This window comes from Prenolepis imparis, unplaced genomic scaffold (genome assembly GCF_030444845.1).
Source record: "Prenolepis imparis isolate NDT839.2.m4 unplaced genomic scaffold, iyPreImpa1.0 SCAF_78, whole genome shotgun sequence".
Taxonomy (NCBI): domain Eukaryota; kingdom Metazoa; phylum Arthropoda; class Insecta; order Hymenoptera; family Formicidae; genus Prenolepis; species Prenolepis imparis.
In genome coordinates, this window is record NW_028141236.1 from 83,140 (window position 1) to 104,025 (window position 20,886).

The window sequence follows — 20,886 nt, forward strand, 5'->3', positions numbered from 1 at the left end:
GTTCACTATCAATTGTCTGCATATAGTTCTGCAAATCAACCCCAAGAAAAATTTAGCTTTTAGTCCGCATTGCATATATGAAGGACTTATGGTGATTTATTTAATAGTCCACTAACACCGAGGAGCGGCTAAAAGATATTCTTGATTTAACAAATTTATCGAAACATGAGTTGTTACAATACTACGAATTAAAATTAAAGAATGAACTTCCATTACGAGTAAATAATTATAAAGCATTTTTGTACTAAATAATGGAAACAATAAGAAAAGTGTCAAAATTTGTATTGCAGACTTTTTATCTATTGAAATGTAAAAACAATCTATCAACAAAAACTTTGCCACTCAGAAAGTTTAATAGCGGCTACAAAAAAGAGAATATATTTTTAATTATACTTAAAATATTTGAAGTTTGGATACATCTTACATTTGTCACTGTTCGATATTTTAATGATAGAGCCATTAATATATTTCAGACAGTTTACTTATCGAAATATTTTTATAATTTTGACACTTTTTCATTTTGATTAATTTAAATAAGGTAATTTTGCGCAATTTAGAGTTAATTTTAGATTTAAAAGAGCATAACGTGCACTCATAAACGATTTCGGCTGCTAGAATAAAAATTTGAACAAAGCGATTTAAAAATGACAGAAGTCTTTTATCTAGATCTAGAAATAAGTGAAAATCTTACAAATATTTTCTTTGATATTCTCTGTTACAGAATGCACCTAAGGTTCACACCCTCTACAATGATTATATTAACCTTTGGTTTAGGGAGGATAATTTCTTAATACCATCGCGCTCTTTAACATCGCATATTTCGAACTATGATTTAGAAGCACTCAATTTTATCGATTCTCCTATCCAGAGAATAAATGTCATAAATAGTATATTAAATTATATCTTATTGTATTACATGTCTCGTCCTATGAAATTATTGAGCGTAGTCAGAAAAGATATGGAATTTATTTTGATGACCGTCCTCCGTTTCAATATTCAAACATACCAAATTTCAACGGGCTGCCTAATTGACGAACTAAGTGTATCGACAATTTCTTACGAACGAAAGCGTAGAGAATGTAAGCAAATCATCTTTAGACCATTTATGAATGAAAAGAGAATCGATCATCGAGCCCGTGTCCAAAATCGAAAGCCGGAAAGAAAGTTAGTGGCTAACAATTGTACGCATTGCGCATGCGTTGATATCGTTGTGGTCTTGATTAATTCTTTGGTTGGAAAAGAGATTGTAAGCTTTGCTTGACCATGACGTTTTTATTAACAATCATTTGAGAACAATTGTTAGATATTATATTATTCTTTCGTATCGATCTTGGACACAGATTAGTTCCATGAAAGATACAGACAATTTCCCTTTCATTGATATATGTCATAAGATATTATCTTTTAATTTCATCTGTTTTTACATAATATATATGTAAAGCTTTTTATAATTACATTTTTTTAATTACTTGTATCATATTTAACGGAACTAATTGAAAGGTGTTTACCGAAACATATTTTGTAAACATATATTTTATCCTCTAAAATACTCAGCGCTTTAACTCTTCTGTCAAGGAACGGGAATCCAAATATCCAAAGCAACTGTAAATGTTAAACATGTCGAAACTTTTCTATACTAAACAAAATACAAATATATTTGTGTTTAAAAATAACCTTCTAAAATATAACGAAAAAAAATATTCTGCACCTGCTAAAGAAATGTCACAGAGCAAAAAACACGCAGTTGGTACCTGGATATTAATTAAAAAATTAATAATTATGCATTGGTAGAAGATTTAAATAGAAAAATAAAAATTTTTAGAATTGGTAGAAGATTTAAATAGAAAAATAAATATTTTTAGAATAATAAAAATTTTTGTTAAATACTTTTGACATTGTTGAAAAACAAGATTCCGAATTTTACTAATTTGCCACTCATTTTACTTTCAATTTTCCAACATACGTTGAAAATATGTTTACACAAATTGTTTTCAATTTTTAAAAATGTCAAGTATTGTAGGAATTTTCAACAATGCACAATATTTTATGTGCAATCAGACGAATGTATTTCCAATTTCATTGATTCATCAATCTTGATCATTTTTTTTCTATATAATATTCTGCATTTCTTTTTTCTTTTTTTTTAGTCTATTGTAAGGAATTAAGTATTCACGTGAGCGAGTTTCTCTACAAGTATTATATTTCCTCATCGTTGTTTATCTTGTTACCTGCTTCAATAGACTCACAATCAGGTAACTGCAGGATCAAAGAAGATGCTACCGACACTGACATTTCCGATATGGTCCAACGATTGTCGACTGAAGATGGAAAGCGCAAATTGCGCGATCTGTTACATGATACGACATCGAAAGAAAGTAGAAACTCCTTGAAGTGGCCGACGTTTCTAGTGGAGAAAAATTTGAAAATCCGTGAGCTGCTTCTAGCTCTAGGTCTCGAGAAATTAATATCATTCGACGCGATTCACGAAATAGAAGGTGCTGATGACATATCTTCCGTGCGCCTAGGCAATGCCGTGCATCGTACTTATGTCAATGTCACGGAAAAACACACCCTCGCGAGTGCAATCAACATGTTTTACACCGGACAAGAGTCCTCTCCGAACATAAAGCAAGTCAACGTGAATTTCAATTTTCCGTTCGTCTGGCTGATCTATGATAAATCGATTCGAAATATCCTCTTTATCAGAGTTTTCAATAAATTTGCCGAATCCTCAAGTGAGACGGCCGTATAAAATGAATTGAGAAATACATGAGTCGGACACACATTTTGAAACGATTGATATAAGTGATCTGTTATTGCAACATGATACGTAATTATAGAAACTTTTTTCCTTTCTACGCGACTCAATCTTTTGTCTATTTGAGTTAAGATTAGTATTATATTTCGTGCACGATATAATTTTACGAGCAACTTCTGTTAAAAATTCAAAAACGCATAAAATAAATTAATTTTTAGATCATTAAAATTTAAGGTATGATTGGCTAAATTTATAAATTTTTTGAAGATCAAAAAACAAAAGTAAAACTCGTATTCTTTTTTTTTTTGAAAATGTAGATTGTCAATTCTCATTTATTTTGTCCCGATTTGAATTTCGTTGTTTTATAATTTTTTATGTTATTAATTGACTGAAGAGAAGAATTACTAAAATTAAAGAACGCTGATATTATTGTCTCTTACTAAGTAGATGCTAAACTTTGGTAAAGTCGTTAATATATGTATATACATACATAAATATATATATTTGTATTTATGTACATACATATAAGTACATAAATACATATATTTATGAATACATATATTTATATATACATATATTTATATATACATATATTTATATATACATATATTTATATATACATATCAGGGAACCGGATCAAACCGGAACCAAAACCGATAACCGTTCCACAATCGTTTTTTTTTAGTAGAACTGAAACTGTAAAGCGTATTGAAATTCTATTGAATTTATAACACCGGAACCATAACCGGACCGTTAAATTATTTACGTTTTACGGTTCTTTTCGGTATTTTTTTCTGTTATTGCGCAAATAACGGAAATGACGGTCATGAAATCTAATAATTATTTTTTAAACGTTCTGAAACGCATGTATCATCGCAATAATTATAGCTGTGAGGATATTATGTTTCCCGTTTATATATATATATATATATATATATATATATATATATATATATGCGAAGCATGTTTTGGGACATTCCCCTTTTATCGGTTTAATTAGTGCTATGACATCTCACAAACAATACAATTGAAAATTTTATTTATAGAGCAATAAACACAAAAACATTGGTAATTTAGTAGTCATTGTATACTTTGAAATATTTTTAACAAAGGCATGGTTTGAAAACTGTCCTCAAATTATGCATTGATTCGAGACTGTCCTCAAATCATACCGTTGATATACCTGACGGAAATCTCCTTGAACTAAACATTTGATCAACATTTTCTCATCACTTTTAAGACATATTTTATGTTCCCAAAATAAACGTTTTACCTCTTTTAATGCTTCTCAGGCATATTTTAGTTTAAATATTAATTTTTTTGATTCACACGTTTCTTAAAAGAAAATTAAAAATTATGAATTAGTATTTCAGGTTCAAATTTCAAGACATTTTTTATAATTAAATATTATTTTATAAATATTTAAGAAAAATATAATTGTTATTAAAAAACTTATAGTGTGTGTGTGTGTGTGTGTATATGTGTGTGTGAGAGAGAGAGAGAGAGAGAGAGAGAGAGAGAGAGAGAGAGAGAGAGAGAGAGAGAGAGAGAGAGAGAGAGAGAGAGAGAGAGAGAGAGAGAGAGAGAGAGAGAGAAAGAGAATATTCATAATATTCATTAATTAAATTATTTCAAATTATCAATTTGAGTTATTGAACGCTTATTTTTCAGTTGTTCAAGTGCATACTTTGAAAACTTTTTAAGCCTACGAAGAATACGTGAAGAAAATTGCGAAGACTAAATTACATTTATCTGTCCTTAAAGAATATATGTATGTAATATGTAATATTTATCTGAATTATAATTTGAAACTCTCCATTTACATGCAATGCATGCTTCAAAGACGACTCTTATAAAAAATAAAAATGTAAATTTCTTTAAACAATTATATTTTTTAATATTTATAAAGTAATATTTAATTATAAAAATGACTTAAAATTTGATGAACTTGAAGTAATAATTCATAATCTTTAATTTCTCTTTTAAGAAACATGGACTCAAAAAATACATTCAATAAAAGAAATTATTACTTAAACTGTGTAAAATATGCTTGAGAAGCATTGCGATGAAACGCTTATTTTGGGGACTTAAAATATGCATGTGAGATAAATTGTTTAGTTTGAAACACTTTCGTATATCGATAGCATAATTTGAGGGCAGTTTTCAAACCATGCCTTTGTTCAAAAAATCTCAAAGTATACAATGACTACAAAGTTATCAATATTTTTTTGTTTATTGCTCTATAAATAAAATGTCCAATAACGTGTTATTTGTGAGGTGTCATAGCATTAATGAAACAAATAAAAGGGGGATGTCCCGAAATATGCTTTGTGCGTAGATATATATATGCTAAACTACCGATAATAACTTAATATATATATATAATAATAATTATTATAATACACATTATACAGGGTGTCGTTCACGCTTCACCTATCGTGGGCAGGTAGAGTGGATTAAATTCTGAGTAGAAAAGTTATCTACTGTTTTGCCACCTTCGCAATAATTAATGAGAAAATAATAAAAATCAATCAATTTATGCGAGTTTAAACAAGCGGCGAGAAAAGACAGCCTACGCTTACGTGTAACTAGGCGAGCGGCGAAAAGAAAGAGTTTAATGTTACACGATTGCTCGGCGCGCGATGAAGCGGGGAGGAGTGCTCTACAAAAAATATTTATGTATGTACAAGTAACGCATAACGCTGGATCCCCGAGTAGGCTACCTCCTCTTCTCGCCGCGCGCTTGTAATCACGAATGTGAGAAATTAACTATCGGGCCAGTTGAACTACGCGCCTCGGGGCCTACAGCGCAATGGAACGGCGTCGATGGCTCGAGTGGAGGGGAGCGAGCGTGTGCGACACGCATCGGACAGACGAGATATACTTACGACACGGAGATACGCGCACGAAGCGAGTTTTGTCCATACGAGATAAAGAATAAAGTCTATTTTTACGAACGAGAATTCAGTAGCTATTTCTTTTAGTATTTCTACGAACTTTCTTACATATCAGAAGTGGGATATTGCAATAAGTGCGTGCCTAATTAGTTCGACTTATTACGATAATACAACGCGAGATATGGGTCGCCATAAATCGCGCCACGAGTCGGATCGAGAAAGATCAAAGCGGAAGAAGCGTCATCGCTCTTCTTCATCGTCGCAGAGCGACAGAGAGCGAAGAGAAGAACGTTTTAAGCGATTAGAGAGTACAGTGGAGAGTTTGGATCGACGATCGCACACGAGGGGCTCGTGCATACACAAAGGGGACGAGCTGACGATTCCTTTATTCGACCCATCAAAGGATGACCTGACAATTGAGAAGTGGGTCGAACATGTAGAGGACTTGGCCAAAATGCATGATTGGGACGACCGAGCAATAATGAGACTGATACCAGGACGTTTGAAGGGCCACGCACGGCAGTGGTACGACACACGATCACGAGTGGCAGTTACCTGGAGAGAAACAAAGGAAGCATTAAAACAGCAATTTCGTAAGTTCGTTCCATTCAGTAAGCTGTTCAAAGAAGCCGCACTTTACGAAAGCGCTCCCGGTCAGGCGCTTGGCGACTATTGTTTTCAAAAGTTATCTAAAATGCGTAAGTTAGACATACAGATACCCGATAAGTATTTAATCGACGCGGTAATCGGCGGGGTTACGGACGAAAATGTCGCGAGAACAATACGATCCGCGCAACATTGCAACGCGAACGAGTTATATGCATATACGACGACGTTAGGAAATCTTCCATCTAAGAACGAAAAGAATAAAGCGGCATTGCATACTAGAAACGATCGAAAATATCAGGCGTCAAAATCTTTATCCGCGAGCCAATCGAGCACGGTGAACGACGAAAACGCTAAATCGCCGAGTGATAAAATCACCGCGGAAAATGAGGTTAAGCCACGACCCGAATGTTACAACTGCGGGAAAATCGGACACATCGCAAGAAAATGCCGTATGCCGCGCGTGGAATGTGACCGGTGTAAACGTTTAGGACATCGCGCCGATAAATGTACGATAAAGAAAGACGTAAATGTCGTAAAGGGAGTGGGCGACGCAAAATCGAATCTGTACGAACGGCCAATATTCGTTAACGGAAATAAAATACACGGGTTAATTGATACGGGAAGCGGCTGTACTTTACTGCGGGCGTCCGTTGTTGAGAAGTATAAGATGGTTGTTTTGATTACGCCCGATAACGCGTTGCGAGGATTAGCAGGTCAAATGACAACGAGTAATCAATCGGTACCGTGCGAGATTAAAATCATGGACGCGACGGCAAGAGTTAATGCTCTTGTGGTGTCGGATAATCATCTCATTTACGATATTATCGTCGGTCGCGATTTTCTTGAACAAGAGGACATCGTAACTATCAAACGAGGAAACGATCTAATATTTAAACAATTACCCGCGATTAGCAGCGAGAATATTATTGATATTAATTTCTCTAACATCGAGACGGCAGATAATAATATCATAGAGTATACGGCCGACATTAAAGAAGAAGCGAGACAGCAGTGTACAGAACTGCTTCGGCATTTTAGGGATTGTATTTCGTTTACAATAACGGACCTAGGAAAGACCGACGCCGCCGCGCTAAGTATCCGTTGTACATCTGACGTACCCGTGGTTTATCGTCCGTATCGCTTAGCCGAAAGCGAGAAACGTATAGTCCGGGAAATTATTCAAGAACTTTTAAGCAACAATATTATCCGAGAATCGAGTTCGCCGTACGCGAGTCCCATACTACTTGTGAAGAAAAAGAACAGCGAGCACCGCATGTGTGTGGACTTCAGAAAACTGAACGCTATTACGGTTAAAGATAAATATCCAATGCCACTAATCGAGGAACAAATCGACAAGCTGGGAGGAAATCGATATTTTACAGGTCTAGATTTAACGTCTGGATATTATCAGGTGCCGGTGGAGACAGACTCAGTAGAAAAAACGGCATTCGTGACTCCAGAGGGCCACTACGAGTTCTTACGTATGCCGTTTGGCCTGACTAACGCACCAGCAGTATTCCAACGACTGATGGATAAGGTGCTGGGTGACCTGAAGAACTCGATAGCCTTTCCCTATCTAGATGACGTAATAATACCGTCCAAGACCATAGAAGAGGGCATGACGCGACTGCGTCAAGTGTTGGAAGCGTTCCGCAGGCAGCACTTAACTTTGAAATTAGAGAAGTGTTCATTTTTTTCAGAGTCCATTGAATACTTAGGTCGAGAAATCAATGTTCAAGGAGTTCGACCCGGTCGACATAAGATAGAGGCGCTGATACACATGGAGAGGCCTCGGTCCGTAAAACAAGTCCAACAATTTCTGGGACTAGCTAGTTATTTTCGGAAATTTGTCGAGAACTTCGCAACCATTGTAGAGCCGCTGACAAGGCTTACTAAAAAGGACACACCCTGGTCGTGGGAGGACGCACAAGAGCAGGCATTTAGTACGATTAAAGACAAGCTGACGACTCGACCAGTACTGACAATATTTGATCCCGATAGACAGACTGAAGTACACACTGACGCAAGTGCAATCGGCATAGGAGCGATGTTGTTGCAAAACGTTGATGGCAAGATGGCTGTAGTGTCATATTACAGCCGACAAAATACCGCAGATCAGCGTTGTTACCATTCCTATGAATTGGAAACAATGGCGGTAGTATTGGCCTTAAGGTATTTTCGAGTATATTTATTAGGAATAAAATTTAGGGTCGTGACTGACTGTAACGCAGTACGGTCGACTTTCGTGAAACGGGACCTATTACCTCGAATCGGACGGTGGTGGCTCGAAGTACAGGAGTACACCTTCGACATCGAATATCGTGCAGGATCTAAAATGGCGCACGCGGATGCGCTCAGTCGCAACCCCATACAACTCCCGTTAGAAGTGGCACAAGTAGATATAACCGAAGGTGATTGGGTGTTGGCAGCTCAATTACAGGACGAACAGCTGTTACGAATTCGAACAATTCTTTTGGAGGAGAAAACGACACCTGAGACTAAACATTACTTCAAAGAATACATAATCAAGGACAACAAGGTACATAGACGATTCGAAAACGGGACAACGGCATGGGCGGTGCCGCGAGATGCACGGATGCAAATCTGCAGGTTGTGTCACGACGATGCCGGACATCTCGGTATCGAAAAGACGCTGGAACGCGTCAAGCGGAACTATTGGTTTGCCGACATGAGACGGTTTGTAACTAAATACGTAAATGCGTGCTTGAATTGCGCATATTATAAACATACGACTGGTAAGCGACAGTGCAAATTAAACATCATTGAGAAAGTGCCGATACCTTTCCACACGATACACGTCGATCACGTTAGTCCCTTTGAAACCAGTAGTAAGAATAATAAATTTCTTTTTGTATTGGTGGACGCATTCACCAAATTCACAATTATAGAACCGGTAAAAAGTCAGAAGACATGCTATTTCGTAAAAGCTTTGACTGATTTAATTTATCTGTTTGGAGTGCCCCATAGGATTATCAGCGACAGAGGCACAGCTTACACATCCCAGGCGTTTCGCATGTTCTGCGATAATTATGGGATCAAGCACGTGTTAAACGCAGTGGCCACACCAAGAGCAAACGGTCAGTGCGAAAGATATAATAAGACTATCGTGCAAGCATTAGCTACTACGATGGCCGGACGAGATTCACGCCATTGGGACAAAGCGATAAAACAAGTACAGAGCGCGCTAAATACCACCAAAAACAAGAGTATTGATACGACACCAATGAAAGCCCTTATTGGTTGTGAAACGAGGAGCGCAACCGAAGCTTCGCTTTTGTCCCAAATTAAAGAAGTGATTCATCGGCTGGACTTGGACGAATTGCGCACCGACATCAAGGCGCATATTAGTCAACAACAGCAAGAAGGAACGCTACGATAAGACACGACGAGACGCAACGAAGTATAGCGAAGGTGATTTAGTGCTGGTACAGATTACGAGCGACCCAGCTACAGGCAGTAGTAAGAAGCTGCATCCAAAGTTCAAAGGACCATTTCGAGTAAGCAAGGTCCTCATCAATGATCGCTATGAAGTAGAAGATTTGCGAGAAGGTCGTAGACGAAACCGAACGGTTGCTGCAGCCGATCGCATAAAGCCCTGGATCACAATTCAAGGCGAATAGATGTACAATGTCAAGCTCATTACGGACTGGTCTTGGTTGGCACGACGGTGTTTTTCCAAGTCAATTAGCACGGACTGATCTCAATTAACACGGACTGATCTCAGTTAGCACGGATTGATCTCAGTTAGCACGGACTGATCTCAGTTAGCACGGACTGATCTCAGTTAGCACGGACTGATCTCAGTTAGCACGGACTGATCTCAGTTAACACGGACTGATCTCAGTTAGCACGGACTGATCTCAGTTAACACGGACTGATCTCAGTTAGCACGGACTGATCTTGGTTAGCATGACGGCGCTTTCCCAAGTCAGTTATTTCTTACAGTTATCACAAATGGATCCCGAATGATACGGCGATGTTTAGCGGATGCTGTGAGGCAAGCTGAAAGGAAGTTGGAGTATGCAGGAGATGCCTGAGGACAGACATCAACGTCGGATGGCCGAATGTGAGAAATTAACTATCGGGCCAGTTGAACTACGCGCCTCGGGGCCTACAGCGCAATGGAACGGCGTCGATGGCTCGAGTGGAGGGGAGCGAGCGTGTGCGACACGCATCGGACAGACGAGATATACTTATGACACGGAGATACGCGCACGAAGCGAGTTTTGTCCATACGAGATAAAGAATAAAGTCTATTTTTACGAACGAGAATTCAGTAGCTATTTCTTTTAGTATTTCTACGAACTTTCTTACACGAATTGATCAACTTTTTAAAATTATTTTCTCATTAATTTATTGCAAAAATCACAAAATGGTAGAGGACTTTTCTGCTTGTTTTTTTTAATCCACTCTACCTGCCCACGAGAGGTAAAACGCGACATCCTGTGTAACATCTTGTGTATTATACATATTATTATTAAATAATTATAAGTAGTTATTTAGCATTAATATATTTATATGCAAAGCATATTTCGGGGCATTCCCCTTTTATTTGTTTAATTAATGCTATGACACCTCACAAACAACATGTTATTGGAAATTTTATTTATAGAGCAATAAACAAAAAAATATAATTGTATATTATATTTAGAAATTTTTTAAACAAAGGCATTGATTGGAGACTGTCTTCAAATTATGCAATCGATATACGAAAGTGTCCTCAAATTAAACATTTTGCCTCATAATTTTTAAGGTATATTTTATGCTTGTAAAATAAAATTTTATCTCAATATTTTTCAAGCATGTTTAAGTGCTAATTTCATTTGTTGAACTTATTTTTTTAGTCCACATTGCTTTAAAAAGATTAAAGTTTATGAATTATTATTTTTCATTTTAAGATATTTTTTATAATTAAATATTATTTTATAAATCCCCTTTCAAAAAAGGGCATGTTATTGACATTGTTGTCGGTTTTCCGCGATACTGATTGGCTGTCTCGATTTGCGTTGTGCTTTATATCCATAGCATCAAGCAGCTGTCATCGCGAGGGTTAACAGTTTGACAGTTGTTCAAAAATAAAATTACAATTATCAAAAATTTAAATTATTACATTAAATCGGATAGTGGCGCGCGCGAAGCGCGCACTTGTGTTGTCTAGTATTTAAAAAATACAATTATCATGAAAAAAATTTGCATTAATATTTTTCATAAAAGCCGTCTTTGAAGCAATCATTGCATGTAAATGTAGTCTTAAATTATACATTCAGATTATATACATATGTTCTTTCGAGACATACAATTGTAGTTAATTCTCATTCGTAAATTTCTTTATGTATTCTTTATAAGATTAAAAAGTTTTCGAAGTAAACAACATGCAATTGGGAAAGGACCCCGCATCATTCTTATGGGAAAATATATTTCTACGGACTTGGCTAATTTTTAGATATGTTGTAGTTCACGCCGTTTTGAACAATGTCTTAATAGGCAACTTGATTTTATGAGCCATTTCCGCGGTACAAGCCCTGGAAGGTCTTGCATGTAAAGATATAAGTTTTTTGACTCGATATATATATGATCCTCTTTCGAATGTGTGTACGTGCGCGTGTGTGTGTGTGTGTGTGTATCACAGCAGCATATATAAAAATATTATGCATGACAAAACATACATTATGTTATTTTCGCATATACAGGGTGGTTTAAAAGTCCGGAAACGGACGAATCTTAAACAATGCATTTTAGAAAAAATGTTTCAGAAAATTGTAGCGTTAAAATATATCTATTAATAATATTATCACTTTGACCTTGGGTGCTGTTGCCAAAATAAGAGCAAAATCATCTTGTATTTTTTAAATGGAACCATCATATTTTTTTATATAAATCGCTTCTTCACAATATTCTGTATAGAATATTACAAAAGTGGTATGGTTAAAAAAGTGAATAGTTTACGAGATATTTTTTAATTTATGTAAGATTATATCAAATTAAAATATAAAATATCTGGCTATTCTCTTTTTGATCATCCTACTCTTATAACTTTTTATGCACAATGTTGCGAGAAATCAATTTATATAGTATATATAAAATATGTTTCAAAAAAAAATTCAAGATGACCATGTCCTGATCTTGGCAACGCCATCCAAGGTCAAAGTGATGAGATCAGTAAATTGATATTTTTAAACCCTACAATTTTTATCAAAATCATTTTTTCTAAAATGCATTGTTTGAGATTCGTCCGTTTCCGAACTTTTAAACTACCCTGTATATGCGAAAAAAATATAATGTATGTTTTGTCATGCATAATATTTTTATATGCTGCTGTGATGCGCATGCGCGCACGCACGCGCGCACATTCGATCGAGGGTCATATATCGAGTCGAAAAACCTATATCTTTATATACAGGACATTCCAGGGCTTGTAGCGCGGAAACGGCTCATAACCCCTTTTATTTGTTCAATTAATGCTGTGACACCTCACGAGCAACATGCAATTCAAAATTTTATTTACAGAGCAATAAACAAAAAAATTAAGATATTTTAAGGCTCTCAATATCAAAGATATATATAAAAATAGCCTAGCTATAAAAGCCGAACGCGGATGTCGATTATAGAGAAAATTAATTTTTCGCTATAACTAGATAATTGTGCATAAGGCACGAATTTTTGCTTGGTACACTGCCAAGACTTATTTAGGAAGTGTATCTCAATTCGAGATTACTAAATTCCTGTGTTTCCCTCTGACCCCCCTTTAGAGATGTAGACAAGAAAAATATCGGTCCGAAGTCGCTGAATCGGGAATTCAACGATATTTTTCTCGCCTACATCTCTACAGGGGGGTTAGAGGGGAACACAGGAATTTAGTAATCTCGAATTGAGATACAATTCCTAAATAAGTCTTGGCAGTGTACCAAGCAAAAATTCGTACCCCGTGCACAATTATCTATAGTTATAGCGAAAAATTAATTTTTGCTATAACCGTCGCACCGAGATCCGCGTTCGGCTCTTATAGCCAGTCTATTTCCATATAAACAAAAAAATATTGATAATTTTCTAGTCCTTGTATACTTTGAGATTTTTTTAACAAAGTCATTGATTAGAGACCTAAATTATGTAATCAATATATGAAAGTGTCCTCAAATTAAACATTTTTAAGGTATAAATTATGCCCTTAAAATAATCGTTTTTTCTCAATGTTTCTCAAGCATATTTAACAGTTTAAATGCTAATTTCTTTTGTTGAATTTAGGACAGTCAACGCATAGTTTGAAGACATATGTTTTTATTAATCACCTAATAAGTTTTTCCTTCCATATTATTTTCACGTTTTCTCTATCTTAATAATAAATAGAATTCATAAATCTACTTTATAAATAAAATACAGTCAACGTATAGTTTGAGGACATATGTTATTGGATGGCGTCACTATGCAGTCAAAATCATATAAAAAAAAGTCTCAAAATATACGTTGGACATAAGAATAAAAATGTCCCCAAAGTATGCGATAGACCTCTAAAAACTTTGAGACCAGATCCCAAAGTATCGAAATGTCTCCGAAGCATGCGTGCGCTCCAAAAAATGTCACCAATGGATTCTCTGTACATATATATATATATATATATATATATATATATATATATAAATTATTTATAAAAGTATATATATATATAAATTATATTACTTTAAAAAACTTATTAATTTTTATGACATAAATAAACAACACTTCATATACATGAATATTTCATTATACATAAATATATAAAATATATTTATATGTATATAACTATATTACATATACCTATAAATAAATATATTTTCATGTATAATATGAAGTGTTGTTTATTTATATGTCATAAAAATTAATAATAATTTTTTAAAGTAATATAATTTAGAAATTAATTTGATTAGAAAAACGAAAAGTAAAAATTTAAAAAAACCGAAAACGTAACCGAAGAAATCGTAATTTAAACGGTTTCGGTTTTCTTCATTTAAATTTATTTAGATAAAAAAACCGAAATTGGAACCGGATTAGTTGTTACATATTTTAGTAACCGTAAACGAAACCAAACCCTAATACTGTTTTGGTCCGGATCCCTGATACAAATTTGCACATTAATTTATTTGTATATATACATAAATATGTATATGCATGTTTGTATGTATATGTATAATATATAGCTGCTATAAATGGCATAAAAATATTTTTTTCAAAAACTTTAAAAACATTCGACGAGTTAACAATGTCAAAAATTATAATTTGTATATTATTGTGTACATACGTATCTAAATAATTTTTACAAAATTTATAAAATAGTTTAATTGCACGGTAGTAATATATATGAGAAAAAAGACTAAAGTATTCTTCTATCTCAAAAATAAATAACCATGCAATGTGCTTCACTTTTTTGTAAATTCGCTGTGATATTGCTATAGCCGATAGTATTAATTTTACTTTTTTAATCAAATATTCAAATTTTCTATTTATGATTCTCTACATGTATCAAATATTAACAGAATTAATGAGAAATTTTTGACTTCTTTTTTCATTTGATTTATTATATATATGTATATATATCTACTTATTTATGTATATTTTCATAAATGTGTCAAGATGTATGAGATAACGCATATTTGTATAAATATTTTAATAAATTAATTGTAAATTTTTGACATTAAAATCAAATAATATGTTTTGATATGTACCAGTGTGTGTGTTTGTATGAGTATTTATTTGCGCATGCTTTGATTCTGAAAGAAATGTTTTTTTCCGTCAAGGTTCTATAAAGCTAGAGAACGGCTTCAGATTTAAAAGTTGTTCATAGAATTTGAAACGAAAGTATATGGGGAGTACAAAGCTATTTCACACTCTGTTCAACTATCTATGCAACAATTTCATCCGATAATAACGCCAACTACAACAATTTGCGAGCGAGACTAAAGCTGCTAAATAATATTGCGATCAAAGCAATATTTTATAAATAAAAGACTTGTGCGTTTCATCTAGGCCACACGTTTGTTCCTGCTCTTTCTATTTTATAAATAGAAATGAATGGAGAACAGATATCACAAATTGGTAAGTTAAAATATTCTTGCATAAATCCATATAACTTTTCGAGTTTTTTTGTTGAAGAGATAATAATCTGGAATAATTTTATATATTAATGTCAAATGTATTTACAGTTCTTTGTAATTTAGAGGCCATGACTTGGAGAATTTTGCCATTTGTTAAATTTTAATAAGCTAAATTCTAGTACTTTTTCTCAAAATTTGCTCGAAATCAGCATTAATATATTTTAGCGAATAGTTTCGCGTTTTAAATATACACAAAATAAGTTTAATTTTAAGGTGTAATTTCGTCAGCGTAAAAACGACAGAAATTACATTTGAGTAAAGTATAAATAGAACTTTTGTAAAATGAGTTTCTCATTGTCAGTTTTAATAAATATCATTATTAATTTATATTACTAATTATTAATTTATATTAAGAATTCATTTAATTTGAATTTTGTGATTATTCTAATTAATGGTAATACAAATAAAGTACGGTTTTTCTAATTTTTTACATATTAAACAAAGTTTGAATATATAATCATGTTAGTATACATAGATAAGAATACATTCGTGAATTTTTTTTTTTTTTTTCAAATTGTTATTATATATATAGTTTATTGTACTATATTTTGATTCTAGAATTAAATTTGAGTTGTAATAAATAAAAATATTCAACATACAAAATAATTTTCAAGAAGTTTTAATACAATATACATTTAACATATTTTTCATTATGTTATTAATTGTTATTGTATATATATATGTTATTAATTGTTAGGATCAATTTATTAATTTCAATTATAGTATATTCTAACTATTTAATTGGAATATTTTTTTCTTCTATATTATGCTCGATTTTTTTTTACACGTATTTTTTATTTGTTAGAGGATACATTGGCGGAGAAGCGTTTTGAGTTCGCCATCAATTGTTTGCACAAAGTCATGCAAATCAACCCCAAGAAAAATTTAGCCTTTAGTCCGTATTGCATATATGATGGACTTATGATGATTTATTTAATAGTCCATGGTAACACCGAGGAGCGGCTAAAAGATATTCTTGATTTAACAAATTTATCGAAACATGAGTTGTTACAATACTACGAATTAAAATTTAAGAAAGAACTTTCAACACGAGTAAATAATTATAAAGCATTTTTGTACTAAACAATGGAAACAATAAGAAAAGTGTCATGATTTGTATTGCAGACTTTTTATCTATTGAAATGTAAAAACAATCTATCAACAAAAACTTTGCCACTCAGATAGATTAATAACGGCTACAAAAAAGAGAATATATTTTTAATTATAATTAAAATATTTGAAGTTTGGATACATCTTACATTTGTCACTGTTCAATATTTTAATGATAGAGCCTTTAATAAATTTCAGAAAGTTTACTTATCGAAATATTTTTATAATTTTAACACTTTTTTATTTTGATTTACATTAATAAAGTAATTTGGTGCAATTTGGAGTTAATTTTAGATTTAAAAGAGCATAACACGCGCACTTAAACGATTTTGGCTGCTAATATAAAAATTTGAATAACGCGATTTAAAAATGACAGAAGTCTTTTATCAAGGAATAAGTGAAAATCTTACAAATATTTTCTTTGATATTTTCAGTTATGGAATATAAGTCATATGGTTTACCCCTTCGACAATGATTGTATTAATCTTAGTCTTAGGGAGGATAATTTCTTAATATCATGGCGTTATCATATTTTGAACGAAGATTTAGAAGGATCCAATTGTTTCTATTCTCCTGTCCAGGGAATAAATATCATAAATGAATCTATAAAATATAACTTAATGGATTACATGATTCATTCTATGAAATTGAGCGTAGCCAGAAAAGATATGGAATTTATTTTGATGCACATCTTCCGTTTTAAGTTGCACAAATTCCAAATTTCAACGGCCTGCCAATCTGACGCACCAAGTGTATCGACAATTCCTGACAAACGAAAGCGTAGAGAATGTGAGCAAATATAATCTTTAGACCATTTATAAATGGAAAGAGAATTGATCATCGAGCCTGTGTCCAAAATCGATGGCGGAAAGAAAATTAGTGGCTAATAATTGTTCGCAATGCTCATGCGTTGATATCGTTGTTGTTATGATTTTCTTGGAAAAAGAATTATAAGCTTTGCTTGACCTTGACGTTTTTATTAATCGTTTGAGAACAATTGTTAGTTATTATATTTCTATTTCGTATCGATCTTGGATACAGGCTAATTCCATGAAAAATACAAACAATTTCTCTTTCATTGATATATGTCATAAAATATCATCTTGTAATTTCATCTGTTTTTATATAATATATATATGTAAAGCTTTTTATAATTGCATTTTTTGAATTAATTGTATCATATTTAACGAAACTAATTGAAAGCTGTTTAACGAAATACATTTCTTTATATTCTAAAGCATTCAACGCTTTAACCCTTCTGTCACGGAACGGGAATCCAAATATCCAAAGCAACTTTAAATGATAAACATGTCGAACTTTTCTTTTTACCATGCAAAATACAATTAGCTTTATATTTAAAAATAACCTTCTAAAATTTAACGAAAAAGAATATTCAGCAGCTGCGAGGAATGTCACAGAACAAAAAACAGGAAATTGGTACCTGGACGTTAATAAAAAATAATAACAATAATAAATATGCATTGACAAAAGGTTTAAATTTTAGAATAATAAAAATTGTTGTTAAATGTTTTTGATATTGTTGAAAAACAAGATTCCGATTTTTACTAATTTGCCACTCATTTTACTTTCAATTTTCCAACATTTGTTGAAAATATGTTTACACAAATGGTTTTCAATTTTTTTAAATGTCAAGTATTGTAGGAATTTTCAACAATGCACAATATTTTATATGCAATCAGACGAATATATTTCCTATTTCATTGATTTATTAATGTTGATCACTTTTTTTCTATATAATATACTCAACTACTTTTTTTTTTTTTTTTTAGCCAATTGTAAGGAATTAAGTATGCACGTGAGCGAGTTTCCCTACCAGAATGATAACATATCATTGTTTATCTTGTTACCTGCTTCAATAGACTCACAAGACTCAGGTGACTGCAGGATCAAGAAAGATGCTACCGACACTGACATTTCCAATATAGTCCAACGATTGTCGACCAAGGAAGGTATGTGCAAATTGCGCCATCTGTTACATCATGATGCGACATCGCAAGAAGATACAAACTTCTCGAAGCGGCCGATTTTTCGAGTGGAGAGAAATTTGAAAATCCGTGAGCTGCTGCAAGATCTAGGTCTCGAGGAATTAATATCATTCGGCGCGAATCACAAAATAGAAGTTCCTGACTACATATCTTTCCAGCACCTCGGTAATGCCATGCATCGTACATATGTCAATGTCACGGAAAAAGACACCCTCGCGAATGCAATCACCATGTTTTACACCGGGCAAGAGTCCTCTCCAAACCTCAAGCAAGTCGACGTGAATTGTAATTATCCGTTTGTCTGGCTGATCTATGATAAAACACGTCGAAATATCCTCTTTATCGGAGTTTTCAATATTGCCGAATCCGTTCGCCCTCCTCAAGAGACGGCCGTATAAAATGAATTGAGAAGTACATGAGTCAGACACACATTTTGAAATGATTGATAAAAGTGATCTTTAATTATTGCAAAATTATATGTAATTATATAATTATATAAAGTTTTATGTAATTATATAAAGCTTTTTATCTTCTACGCGACTCAATCTTTTGTCTATTTGAGTTAAGATTAGTATTATATTTCGTGCACGATATAATTTTACGAGCAACTTCTGTTAAAAATTCAAAAACGCATAAAATAAATTAATTGTTTAGATCATAAAAATTTAAGGTATGATTGGGTAAATTTACAAATTTTTGGAAGATCAAAAAAAAAGTAAAAACTCGTATTCTTTTTTTTTTGAAAATGTAGATTGTCAATTCTCATTAATTTTATTCCGATTTGAATTTCGTTGTTTTATAATTATTTATATTATTAATTGACTGAAGAGAAGAATTACTAAAATTAAAGAAATCTGATATTATTGTCTCTTAGTAAGTAGATGCTAAATTTCGGTAAAGTCGTTAATACGAGGGCAGTTCGATAAGTCTGTGACTTTTACAAGATATGGCACTCAAATCGCAATCTAATTTTATTTCTGATATTTACCATCTTATTTAAGTATACACACCAAGTTTCAAGTAGATCTGTCAAATAGAAACTTTTTGACAGCGTTCTAAAGCGGATAAGTTTGTATTTTTTGCTAAAATGGAAAAAAGTGAATTTCGTGTGCTAATAAAACATTACTTTTTGCGTGGAAAAACCATTAAGGAAACTGAAGCTAAAAAAGTATTATGGGGACTCTGCTCCGTCGCATGGAATGGTTCACAAGTGGTTCACTGAATTTCGTTGTGGTTTTTGGTCGATTGTGAGCAAGCGCGGCACCCATCTGGCCGACAGCTTCTTCATGCCCAAATGTTTATGCAAGATATTAAAAACACGTTCGTTTGAGATGTTTACCATCTTGGCTATCTCGCGTATCTTCACTCGACGGTCGTCCAATACAATATCATGGATTTATTGACTGTTTCTTCAGTTGTGACCTCATTCGGACGTCCCGGGCGCTCAGCATCATTCGTGCTTGTACGACCACAACGAAATTCAGTGAACCACTTGTGAACCATTCCATGCGACGGAGCAGAGTCCCCATAATACTTATTTAGCTTTTCTTCAGTTTCCTTAATGGTTTTTCCACACAAAAAGTAATGTTTTATTAGCACACGAAATTCACTTTTTTCCATTTTAGCAAAAAACACAAACTTATCCGCTTTAGAACGCTGTCAAAAAATTTCTATTTGACAGATCTACTTGAAACTTGATGTGTATACTTAAATAAGATGGTAAATATCAGAAATAAAATTAGATTGCGATTTGAGTGCCATATCTTGTAAAAGTCACTGACTTATCGAACTGCCATCGTATATAGCATCATACAAACTCTTTCAAGTGAAAGAGGAGTCAAATATCAATCGATTCTGTTATTGCTGGATCATAAATAGAAAAGATGTAAATATAATTTAATATAAAAAAGAATAAAGTATAATGCTATAGCATTATTATAGCAAATTTAAAACAGATGAGTTAAGCAGATCGCACGGTTACACATATTTGAAAGAGAATAACTAAATACTTTTATCTATTTCTTATTACATTATGATAGCACAAGTAACATTTTAACTTTGTAAGCATTATTTAAATATATAGTAATATATAATGTTAAATTTCGATTACAATCTATTTCTTCGCTTCCAAATATTTCTTCTCCGAAAAAATAATTTAATGATATTAATGACAAGAATATTATACATACATACAAACATACATATGTACATGTGTGTGTGTGTGTATACGTATATATGTACATATGTATGTTTATGTTAGTATACATAAACACTGGTTTATCGAAATTTAGTATTTATATATCATTATATAGATAATATATATTAACGCTTCATAGTTGAAAAATTTTTGTCAAATTTAA

General features: G+C 33.0%; 1 protein-coding gene across 1 annotated transcript; it reads left to right on the plus strand.

The window, feature by feature from the left end:
• Positions 1–10,305: 10,305 nt before the first annotated feature.
• Positions 10,306–18,924, plus strand: LOC145947420 (leukocyte elastase inhibitor-like). The gene is made up of 4 exons (XM_083057200.1): positions 10,306–10,561; positions 16,216–16,463; positions 16,955–17,309; positions 18,311–18,924. The coding sequence occupies exons 1-4, from the start codon at positions 10,306–10,308 to the stop codon at positions 18,922–18,924; spliced, it is 1,473 nt and encodes a 490-aa protein (XP_082913326.1).
• The last annotated feature ends 1,962 nt before the right edge of the window (positions 18,925–20,886 follow it).

What these genes read in the sequence shown, in the direction of transcription:
- LOC145947420 (XM_083057200.1), top strand. Translation starts at nt 10,306, where the DNA reads ATGCAGGAGATGCCTGAGGACAGACATCAACGTCGGATGGCCGAATGT. An exon ending in TTTTTACGAACGAGAATTCA is followed by an intron (nt 10,562 to 16,215) that starts GTAGCTATTTCT and finishes TTTATTTGTTAG; the next exon opens with AGGATACATTGGCGGAGAAG. An exon ending in AGAAAGAACTTTCAACACGA is followed by an intron (nt 16,464 to 16,954) that starts GTAAATAATTAT and finishes TGATATTTTCAG; the next exon opens with TTATGGAATATAAGTCATAT.